General features: G+C 48.2%; 1 protein-coding gene across 1 annotated transcript; it reads left to right on the top strand.

Annotated features, from left to right (window-relative positions):
• Nucleotides 1-5,479: 5,479 nt before the first annotated feature.
• Nucleotides 5,480-10,886, top strand: si:ch211-256m1.8. Its single transcript, XM_041881727.1, has 2 exons — nt 5,480-5,788; nt 6,190-10,886. The coding sequence occupies exons 1-2, from the start codon at nt 5,480-5,482 to the stop codon at nt 10,126-10,128; spliced, it is 4,248 nt and encodes a 1,415-aa protein (XP_041737661.1). The 3' UTR covers nt 10,129-10,886.
• The last annotated feature ends 1,203 nt before the right edge of the window (nt 10,887-12,089 follow it).

Genomic DNA, 12,089 nt, shown 5'->3' with positions numbered 1-12,089 from the left:
GGCATGGCGAGGATTCAGCCTCCTCGCTGCCCGAATGTACTCCAGGTTACAGTGGTCTGTCCAGACGAGGAAAGGGTGTTTTGCCCCTTCGAGCCAATGCCTCCACACCGTCAAAGCTCGGACAACAGCCAGCAGCTCCCGATCACCAACGCCATAGTTCTGCTCTGCCGAGCTGAGCTTCTTCGAAAAGAAGGCACAGGGGCAGAGCTTGGGTTGCGTGCCCGAGCGTTGGGATAAGACAGCGCCTATCCCTACCTCGGACGCATCCACCTCCACTACGAACGGTAGTGATGAATCGGGGTGAGCCAGTACCGGGGCTGAGGTGAACAGACCCCGCAATCTACTGAAGGCCAAATCAGCCTCAGCAGACCAGCGGAGCCGGGACGGCCCACCCTTCAACAAGGAGGTAATGGGAGCTGCGACCTTGCCAAAGCCCCGAATAAACCTCCGATAGTAGTTGGCAAAGCCAAGGAAGCGCTGCACCTCCTTTACCGTGGTTGGAGTCGGCCAATTACGCATGGCTGTAATGCGGTCTCCCTCCATCTCCACACCTGTGGTAGTAATGCAGTATCCGAGGAAGGAGACGGACTGCTGGAAAAACATACACTTCTCTGCCTTAGCATAAAGTTCATTTTCCAACAGTCGGACCAGCACTTTGCGAACCAGGGACACATGCTTGGCGTGCGTAGCGGAATACACCGGAATGTCATCGATGTAGACCACTACACCGCGACCAAGCATGTCCCGAAACACCTCGTTCACAAAGGACTGGAAAATGGATGGAGCATTCATCAAACCGTAGGGCATCACCAGGTATTCATAATGTCCCGAGGTTGTGCTGAATGCTGTTTTCCACTCATCCCCTTCCCGAATACGCACCAGGTTGTAGGCACTCCTGAGGTCTAATTTGGTGAAAAAAACGGGCCCCATGCATTGACTCAATCACTGAAGGAATGAGGGGAAGAGGATAACTAAATCGTACCGTCACCTTATTCAGTGGTCGATAATCAATGCACGGGCGTAAACCGCCATTTTTCTTCTTCACAAAGAAGAAACTTGAGGAAGCAGGTGAAGCGGAGGGACGTATATACCCCTGGCGCATGGACTCGGTGATGTATGTTTCCATAGCCTCCGTTTCAACCTGAGACAGGGGATACACATGACTCCTGGGAGGTACAGAGTCTACCCGAAGGTTTATCGCGCAATCCCCCTCCCGATGAGGTGGTAATTTAGTTGCTTGCGTCTTGGAAAACGCGGGCGCCAGATCATTATCATCAGGTATTTGGGGGGAATGCGCACGGTGGGAGTACCGTCTGGACTTTCCACCGTGGTCGCACCAACGGAAACACCTAGACACCTACCGGGACACTCACGCGACCACCCTGTAAGAACCCTCTGCGGCCATGAAAATTTGGGGTTGTGAAGGGCTAACCACGGAATACCTAAGACTACAGGGTAAGCAGGAGACTCAATAATCAAAAAAGTGATCTGCTCAACATGCGTCTCCTGTGTAATCATGGTGACTGGTACAGTAACCTCCTTAACCAAACCGGACCCTAATGGTCGACTATCAAGTGCTCTGATGGGGAGTGGAATGGATAGGGGAACCAATGAAATGCCTTGATGGTGTGCAAATGCCCTGTCCATAATGTTCCCAGCTGCGCCTGAATCGACTAGCGCCTTACACTGGGAAACTACCAGGTGATCGGGAAAGGAGATAGATAAGGTACAGTGCACCGCAAAGGGCTCTGAACAAGTTTGGGTGTTCGTCACCTGGGGTGATGCGTGAGTACCCTGCCTACCACCTCCAGACCCAAAGGAACGTTGACTGCGACGTGAGGTGGATTGTCCCTTCGTGCCACCAGAGTGGCACGGTCGCTGTCCTCCTGCGCTCTCTCGACCGGCGGCTCACCCCAGCTCCATCTGCTCTGGGTCAGAGTCGTCCGGAGTGGGAACGGGCAGACCCATACCAGGACGTCCTCTGGCTGCTAGCAGATTGTCCAGCCGGATGGCCATGTCCACCAGTTGGGAGAACGATAGCATGGCATCACGGCAGGCTAGCTCCCGTCGGACGTCCTCCCTTAGGTGGCACCGGAAATGGTCAATCAGGGCCCGCTCGTTCCACCCGGACCCCGCTGCCAGCGTCCGGAACTCCAGCGCGTAATCCTGTGCGGTCCTCGTCCCCTGCCTCAGATGGACCAGTCGTTCGCTCGCCTCTCGACCCTCAGGCGGGTGATCGAAAATGGCCCGAAAGAGGCGAGAAAACTCCCCGTAGTCCTCCAACGCGGCACCTCCCTCGTTCCACACTGCGTTGGCCCACTCCAGGGCTCTCCCACAAAGGCAGGAATCGAGGACGGATACCTTCTCCCGCTCCAGTGGCGCCGGCCTGATGCTGGAGAAATACAACTCTAGTTCGAGCAGAAATCCCATACATCGCGCTGCCGTCCCATCAAACGCCGGTGGCCGGGATATCTTGATCCCTCCAGGGTCTGGGGTGTAGGTGGCTGGATCCGGTTGACCAGCTGGTCTCGATAGATCGGGTCCTCTCCTCTCCAGGCATTGTACTACCTGAAGAACCCGTTCCATCGCTTCACCCAAGCTGGCCAGCATCGAGAAATGCTCCTGGACCCTGGCCACAACTCCAGGCATGCGGTCTTCTCCTACTGACTCCATTCAGCGGGTGAGTGATTCTGTGACGAGGTGTGAATGAAGGAGTCAGGCGCAGGAGGTAAAATACCGAAGTCCAAAGTTTATTACATTTACATAAATAAAACGCACCCAGCGTCAAAACGAAACTATCACAAGGGAAATATTCCACCTTGGCAATAACAACATCAACTGAGCTACTCGCTCGCACAATTAACAATCACTCACAAAGACAAAGGGAACAGAGGGAACATTTATACACATACTAATTAGGGGAATGAGCACCAGGTGTGTATGATTGACAAGACAAGACATGACAAGTGGAGTGATGAGAATGGGATCGGCAGTAGCTAGTAAGCCGGTGACGACGAACGCCGAAACCTGCCCGAATAAGGAGGGGAGGCAGCCTCGGCGGAAGTCGTGACAGGCAGCCACGCTGGTTAAGTGTGCCTTGAATTCTAAATAAATCACAGACAGTGTCACCAGCAAAGCACCCCCACACCATAACACCTCCTCCTCCATGCTTTACGATGGGAACTGAACATGTGAAGATCATCCGTTCACCCACACCGCTTCTCACAAAGACAAGGCGGTTGGAACCAAAAATCTCAAATTTGGACTCCAGACCAAAGGACACATTTCCACCGGTCTAATGTCCATTGCTCGTGTTTCTTGGCCCAAGCAGGTCTCTTCTTCTTATTGGTGTCCTTTAGTAATGGTTTCTTTGCAGCAATTCGACCATGAAGGCCTGATTTACACAGTCCCCTCTGAACAGTTGATGTTGAGATGTGTCTGTGACATGAAACATTTATTTGGGCTGCAATTTCTGAGTCTGGTAACTAATGAACTTATCCTCTGCAGCAGAGGTAAATATGGGTCTTCCATTCCTGTGGCAGTCCTCATGAGAGCCAGTTTCATCATTGTGCTTGATGGTTTTTGCAACTGCACTTGAAGAAACTTTAAAAGATCTTCACATTTTCCGTATCGACTGACCTTCATGTCTTAAAGTAATTATTGACTGTCATTTCTCTTTGCTTATTTGAGCTGTTCTTGACATAATATGGACTAGGTATTTTACCAAATAGGGCTATCCTCTGTATACACCCCCTACCTTGTCACAACACAGCTGATTGGCTCAAACGCATTAAGAAGGAAAGAAATTCCACAAATTAACTTTTAATAAGGCACACCTGTTAATTTAAATGCATTCCAGGTGACTCAGGTGACTACCTCATGAATCTGGTTGAGAGAATGCCAAGAGTGTGCAAAGCTGTCATCAAGGCAAAGGGTGGCTATTTGAAGAATCTCAAATATGAAATATATTTTGATATGTTTAACACTTTTTTTGGTTACTACATGATTCCATATGTGTTATTTCATAGTTTTGATGTCTTCACTATTATTCTACAATGTAGAAAATAGTAAAAATAAAGAAAAACCCTTGAATGAGTAGGTGTGTCCAAACTTTTGACTGGTAGTGTATATTACCTATGCGGTTTATGAAGGTGGTATTACATAAAACCTATCAATTGTAATTTAATTTAGTTATAGTCATTAGTAACTGCCTGGTAATCACAAGGTCAGAGGCATAGCTGAACTTGAATCTGGCCTTAGAAGAATGAAAAACAGGCAGCATTGTAAAGAGAGACTGACTAGGCGAATCAGCACAAATCGAATTACCCCAACATGGTCATGCAGCATGAGACATATTCCCATGACAACTGGCAATACAAACACCATGCTATTCTTATTATTAAGGGATGAGGGAGTAGCCACTCTCTCACACAGTGTGATAAAGAAGTCCCATTGTATCTCAAAAGGATACATTGACCTTAACAGGAGGTATTGTATTACTGATGATCTGGCATACAAACTAAGGGTACTGTCCATTCATGTCAGCCAAATTAATCCATAAAGAGTCCTCTGTGTGTCTCATGAGCTCTTCTCCTAGATTACATGAATAGCCTGATTGAATTACAGTCTTTGTAATCATACAGGTTAATACAGTATGTTACGTTTTTGCATACTATGGTTGAGAGGGAATATCGGGGCAAATTACCTGAGTGTCTTTACAGTAACTCAGTTGATTGTGCATCCTCTCTCTCTCAATGCATTAGGTTCCCCCTATCGACAGGACAGGATGGCACTTCTCGATTACCCTATTCCAGAGCTGGATGTCACCTTACAAGAGGCAGGCCGTGTGCTCCAGCTCACCCTGAGCCCTGAGCTCTATCCTCAATACAAAAACACCCTTAGCCAACAGAGGGAGGTCCTGCAGGATGCCCAAAAGTGCTTTGCAGCTGCCGCCTTTGGTCTAGAGAACTGGGTGACAGAGCAATTCAAGAGCCGGCTGCTCTCATGTACCGACCCCCTGCCCACCTCGACAGCCATCCCCGCTGTCCTGCCCCCCTCCAGAGCCAAGGAGTGTGCCCAACTGGAGAGGGCTGCCGCTCTGCTCTGGGCTGTGGCGAAGATGTATAGTGAGCCTTCGCTGGTAGAGGGTGAGGGGCCAACTGAGCGCACACAGCAATCAGAGGTGTTTGCTGCCAGCCGCATTCCTGGAAAGACCCAAGATGAGATTAAAGTAAGCTTTGGGAAATAAATAGAGTACTTTGACTCAGTGTTTATGGGTGTTTTCATACACCATCTCTGACGATAATGATATCAGTTCATCATACTCCCTTGTCTTATTTTCATCTAATGTGATTATCTCCTACTTCTTAATGTGCTATTTGTATTACAGGTATACCCAGACAGCCTCCATGCCATCGTCATCTGTGCTAGAGGGGTATTTTCAGTCAACATACTGCAGCGTCCCAGCCCAGGAGGGCCTATGTCTCCTCTACCATTCCCTGACATCTACAGGCAAGTGGCTCATGTGATGAGCCAACATAGAGCTGCCAAGAACAACGAGCCCTCTGCCATCTGCGGCCTCTCTTCCCTGCAGCGGCAAGCCTGGAGTGCCATGAGGGAGGAGATCCTGAGAGCAGGAGGGGCAGCGGCCGCCTCACTGGGGTTGATGGAGAGTGCTGTGGTGGCTCTCTCCCTGGAAGACTGCAATCCACCAGCTGATCTGGCAGACACCCTCAACGCTGTCAGACTGGGAGGAGGAGATGGGCCCTGTCTGAGATACTATGACAAGGTACAGCATGGGATGTTTGTGGTACTGTCATTGTGGATGACAACTACTACAGTACAGTATAGTACAGTGGTGCTGTAGTGAATCAACTGGATTCATCGGGTTACCGGATGAGGATATGGTCTTAAATTATACATCTCATTAAAACCTGGAACATGAATTTCTGTGTTGACAAAAATATACCCTAGATAATTGAGTTAAATCAGTTTTTCAATATTGAATCAAATTGTAAGTGGATCTTTACTGCACATCAGACATACGTAATTACACCCAACAAACTTCAGTTTATTAACTCACTGACACAAGACTTGAAAACCTAGGTTCCTCTTTAGGTCAACATCACAAGCAAACATCACAAGTATCACAAGTAAAATAAAAACTATTTTTTAATACTTTTTCTACAGGTGGTGAACCTGGTGGTATTCAAAGACAGCACAGCAGGGATGGTGTTCGAGCACAGTGCACTGGATGGAATGGTGGCTGGGTTAGTGGCTGAGACTGTGTGGTATCTCTCTGAGTCTCTTAATGTAGACCTAGTCCAGGCCAACACAGGAAGCAATGGGTCAGCCTATCTTAACAAGGCTGATTCCTCCTCCCCAAGCCCCCTAGCATTCCCACTACAGGGTATAACTAAAACAGACCCCCCAAAGTCCTCCCCTAAAGCAATTCATCCTATCATCACATTTGAGGTTCCCTCTTACCCAGATGTCTTTGCTACCCTCCGGGGTCACAGGGGCCTGTACGATGCCTGGATCAACTTTTCCTTGCAGCTCTCCCTGAGGCAGACTCTTGGGGAATCTGCTGCCAGCCACATTCTTGTAACCCCTACCCATATGCGACACTACAAGCATGGCCGCTGCGATCCGACATACTCCCTCACCATGCAATCCTGCCAGCTCATCGGTGCTTTGGCATCCTGCATCGGACCAGACAACAACCCTCGATACACGAACGAACTGCTCCGTCTGTTCCATGTGGCTTTCCTGGAGCACAAGAACCTGATCAAAGCCACTAAAAGTGGACATGGTGTGGGCCCTCACCTAGCAGCCCTACGCTGGTCCATGTCTCCAGACAACCCTCTCAAGAAGTTTCTTGACCCCTTTGGGTGCCCCTCCGTTTACCTTACTGGCAAGGATTTGATGGAGGGAGTGGAGCTTGCTGTAGGGAATGTATACGCTAAAGACCAACTGGCTGTAACCTACCTGGGGAGGAGAGACCGGGTCCGTATGGTGCTCAATGGGAAAGGCACATTTGCCACAGTGTTGAAGAAGCTTCAAGATAGCCTGAAAGTAAATCTGAAGCTGGTGATGCAACTCGCTGTCAGATATGCCGTCGCCGGACAAATGGGAGCCATGGAGTGTCTGCTTGAAGAAGGACAAGCAGGAAGAAGGAATGGATCCGCCCAAGGGGAAATTCACAAAAGTATCAGTCCAGCAGGCCAAAAACAAGGCAAGACAATGTCCAAGTCAACACTTCCCTCTGACTCTGCCTCCAACATGAGTCCAGACTACACTCTGGTGATCCATGGTGGAGCTGGGGAGGAGATGATGCTGAATACAAAGGTGGTAGGCATCATTGAATTTTCTCTACAGACAGCCCTGACCCTTGGAGCACAAGTGCTACAACAAGGAGGCAGCAGTCTTGATGCAGTGCAGCGGAGTGTGCAAGCTCTTGAGGACTGCTTTCTGTTTAACGCCGGGAAGGGATCTGTTTTCAACAAAGATGGGAAAAATGAGATGGAGGCGACCATAGTAGATGGAAACGGGATGAACTCTGGATCGGTGGCTTGTGTGCAGAGTGTGAAGAACCCAGTGAAAGCAGCAAGACAGGTAATGGAGAAGAGTGCACACTCACTCTTAGTAGGGGAAGGTGCAGAAGAGTTTTTGCAAGGCTTAGAAGAGAGTGAGAAGCCTATGAGGGCGGAGTACTTCCAAACTGATGCCCGTCGCAGAGAGCTGATAGCAAAACTCAGTGCTGGCAACGCCTCCAAAAACAACCATCCACAGACAGTGGGAGCTGTTGCTTTGGATCGATGGTGTAGGTTAGCTGCTGCCACGTCCACAGGTGGGTTGGTGGGAAAATGGAAGGGTCGAGTTGGGGACACAGCAGTAGTGGGAGCAGGTATATTTGCTGATGACAAGCTTGCAGTAACCTGCTCTGGCGATGGAGATCTGTTTCTAAGGCACACAGTTGCACAAAAAGTGGCCAGTCTCTACCATCATAAAGGCTACAGCCTTAGGGCGGCGTGTCGAGAAGTCATGTCTGAGAATTTGAAGGGCAGCTGTGCTGGAATCATTGCTGTAGATGTCAAAGGCAATGCTGTTGTTGAAACCAATGCTGGGGTGTTGTTTGTAGCATCCATGGTTGGTGGCATTGCACGTGTCGAAGTCCTGAGACCCATGAAGAGTTATTCCAATGTGATCTGGGAGACTGACGAACTGGTTGCTCACCTACACTCCAACCCTTGGACACCAGGTGCAACCATCCTTACCCGAAAGACTCTGAGTGGGCCAAGCAGCATCTTTCAGCTGGCTGTGCCAGATTTCTTAGCACTGTTGCAAGGAGCACGGGCTGTTGCAAACCTGCTATGCGAACGACTGGGGGTACAGCATTGTGCCCTAGTATTTAACCCACATCCCGAGCAGCCGGCCCAAATTCGAGTGCTACCACTTCATGGCCTGGAACCCAACTGGCGCCCCCATCTGGCCGGGGAGGAGGACTTTCAGCCCTATGACCCAGGTTACTGCAGCTCAAAGAGTGGCCCGCGCTGGGAAGATGCAGATCTGGACCAGGTTCAGGCCAAGATTCGGGACAGGCTGCCAACACCTAACGCACCATCGTGCTATGACTTCTTAGGAGATCCCTCCCACAATGGACTGTTCTGCCGTATCGTACGTGGGGAGGAGCAACAGTGGCGGGTGTGGGAGGACAGTGATTATGTGGCTTTCCTCACTCCCTACCCTAACACACCTGGACTCACAGTTCTAGTGCCACGTAAACCACTGTCCAGCAACATTTTCCATCTGGAAGAGACTGATTACACATCACTGATCCTGGCCACTCGTAAGGTAGCTGGACTGCTGGAGGAAGGAATGCATGCTCGAGGTGTTGCACTCATCTTTGAGGGCTTTGATATTGATAATGCCCATGTCAAGCTGATCCCTCTGGTTCCTCCACGTGGTGACAAGCCTGCTGAGGTGTTCCCAGAGTACTTCCAAAGCTACCCCAGCTACGTCTCATCTGCCGATGGCCCTCCCGCCAGCCCTGAATCTCTAAAGGAGATCCACACCAAAATCACACTTTGCAGGCCTCCTCGTTCCTGGGAGGACCCACAGAGCCACTCCATGTTAACCATCAAGAGCCAGTGGTACCGCAATCTCTTTCAAATTCAAAATACCCTCTTCCACAGCACAGTGGAGTACTTCAACAACACCTGTCAGTACGCGTACGCCCTGACTCCTCTCACCACTGACACAATCTCCTCTCCGATGGGCTTGGGATCAGACTCAGAGCCTGTTTACGTCAACATGCTGGGGCAGGATGTGTACTTGGCCGACTCCATGCAATTTGTGCTGGAGTATTTCTTGCGATTCCAAGAGAACTTGCCGGGGACATACTATGTATCGCCAAGTTTTCGGGGAGAAGATCCAGATGCCACGCATCTTAACCAGTTCTACCATGTTGAGTGTGAGCTCCTGGGCGACATGGATACTGCCATGCACATAGCTGAGGAGTACGTGGCTCATCTCACCAATGCAATGCTGAAGAAACACTCCAACATCATCCTGAACTCCGCTCGGACCCTTTCACATGTCCAGGACTTACTGAAGAAGTTGGAGGGAGGAACCCCTCTCCCAAGAGTCACTCTGGATAAGGCCATCCCTATGATGCCCTCGCCAGACTGCTTGGAGTGGGTACAGGACGACCAGCCCCAGTTTGGCAGGAAGTTAACCCGCAAAGGAGAACGGGTCTTGATTGAGAAGTACGGAGGCGCTGTTTGGCTGACAGAGATGGACCACCTGGGAGTGCCTTTCTACCAAGCATATGTGGAGGGCTCGGGCAGACGCAAGGCAAAAGCATCAGACCTCCTCTTGGGATTGGGGGAGACTCTGGGTCTTGGGGAGCGTCACTCCAACCCCGAGATGGTGCAAGAATCCCTCAGACATCACGCTGTGCCAGAGGAATCCTACAAGTGGTACATCAACATGCGGCAGGTCATTCCTCTACTCACCAGTGGGTGGGGCATGGGCACAGAACGCTACTTGTGTTGGCTGCTTCAGCATAATGACGTCAGAGACATACATATTATACCCCGTATGAAGGCCAGGAAATACATGCCTTGAAATATCCCTAACCCATTAGTTACCCAAAGACTGATTAAAAAGTTCCCCTAACTGTCAGCTCTTTCATTGAACATCCTAAGGGATGCACAGAAAGTGAGACAGCCTATCTTTAAACCTCTGAAAGTATACTATAAGCCTAACATTAGGAACAAGAGATCAGTTGCAGTTATGAGAGAGCAGTGACTGTGTGTTGAAAAGGTGCTGATTGAGTAGATGAGGGGCAACAAATAGAGGAGGTATTTCCTATAAATTATACCTTTTGTATATTTTCATATATAGACCAGCCAATTGAACCTAATCATATTTTCTTTCCAAAGCAGGATTTTGTTACATGTAGAAACATCGGTCTGTCTGTAATTCTTGAAAGTATCTGTCTGTAAATCCTTCTATGTAAAACTCTTAATCATTCTCTATCCTTGATACAAAATATTTGGTTAAATGAGGAATAACATGGTACAACTCACACAATAGTTTTTAACATTTCACACAAAATAATTACTGTTCACAGGCATCTCAACTGTCTAATCAAGTGAGAGAAGATATTTGCTAACATAACACATTGGTCAAGGTAGACACTTCTCTGCCCTATTTAAGAAAATTGATGTTTTGAGTATGATTATAAAAACACTTGAAAATACCATACTTCTGTGTGAATTTTCAAATATTGATTATTATTAAGAAGGTGAATTATTGTGTTTGTTTTACATGTATGATCCTTTTAATTGTTTCCTATATTAACAAGGCATTAATAAACGCTGTCTTCGTCAGCCATCAAACAATGTAAATCTCTTATTACCATTCAAATTCAATTGTTGCTGTGTCATATTCCATATTCCTTGCCTTATTCTTACTTCTAGAATGCTTTGAGTAGGGCCTAAATAGAAAAATAGCAGTAGAAATGTTTTGTAACAAGCGGAACTCCCAAAACAACAATCTCCTAAATCTCTTCCATCACCAAGAGTCTCTCTGAGGGGTATTTGTCCTTTGCCTGAAAATACACAAGATCACAAGCGAAGCAACAACTTCACAACAACACATAACACTTTGTGACAGAGAGAGTAGTCTTGCACTTTTGACAGACTGTGTGCAGGTTTGTAGACTTTATAACATTTAAGTTAATTGATTATCAAAGGGTCAGTTGAGGTAAAGGCCTCGGAAATCAGCAAATCACTAAATTCCTCAAGTTGTCAAATAGCCTAGAATTGAACAAATAGAGGCAGGCCAGGGATCAGGTTAGTCATTTCTTTCAATTGCCCAGACGATGAGCTACGCACAAGCCAGGCATTGAGCATGTAATCAGAGCCCCATGACAAAGCACATGTTCCCACAGCTGAGGCCATCTCCCACAGGGAAGGCACCACAACATTGCCTCTATGCAGAGTTTGACCCAGGCAGGATTCAGATGGGCACAAGGAAACACACAGAGAGAACAGGGCACAGTGTTATCCATCTCTCACATGGGTATATCGGATGATGGCATGATCATTCTCCATTGCACATATCCATTGCTCAACACATTCCAGGTCTAACTACATACTGTACAGTTGAACCAGAGTTGTAATAGGGTATCAATAAGAACAAACAGATTTTTACAAACACCCTTTTGGAGTTTGATAATTTGTTGTTACTGTACTCCCCACTGATCGATCTACACTACTTCCATGACCAAAGACTGGACCTAAAATTGTGTATAAACGTTCATACAAGAGGTTTTGCAATGATTCCTATGTTGAAGATGTGAAAAATATTGGTTGGTCTGATGTGTGTAATGAGGAACATCCGGACGGTGCACTGGAAGCATTTATGAAACTGTTTCTTCCAGTTACTGATAGGCATGCACCCATCAAGAAACTGACTGTTAGAACTGCCAAATCCCCATGAATAGATGATGAATTGAAAAACTGTATGGCTGAGATGGATGAGGCAAAGGGAATAGCAAATAAGTCTGACAAGGCAGCAGA

This window comes from Coregonus clupeaformis, chromosome 7 (genome assembly GCF_020615455.1).
Source record: "Coregonus clupeaformis isolate EN_2021a chromosome 7, ASM2061545v1, whole genome shotgun sequence".
Classification (NCBI taxonomy): Eukaryota; Metazoa; Chordata; class Actinopteri; order Salmoniformes; family Salmonidae; genus Coregonus; species Coregonus clupeaformis.
This window is presented reverse-complemented; position numbering and strand designations above follow the sequence as displayed.

Excerpts from the sequence above, each read along its gene's own strand:
- si:ch211-256m1.8 (XM_041881727.1), top strand. The coding sequence starts at position 5,480 with ATGTCTCCTCTACCATTCCCTGACATCTACAGGCAAGTGGCTCATGTG. Across the intron at positions 5,789-6,189 it reads GTCTGAGATACTATGACAAG|GTGGTGAACCTGGTGGTATT; the intron begins GTACAGCATGGG and ends CTTTTTCTACAG.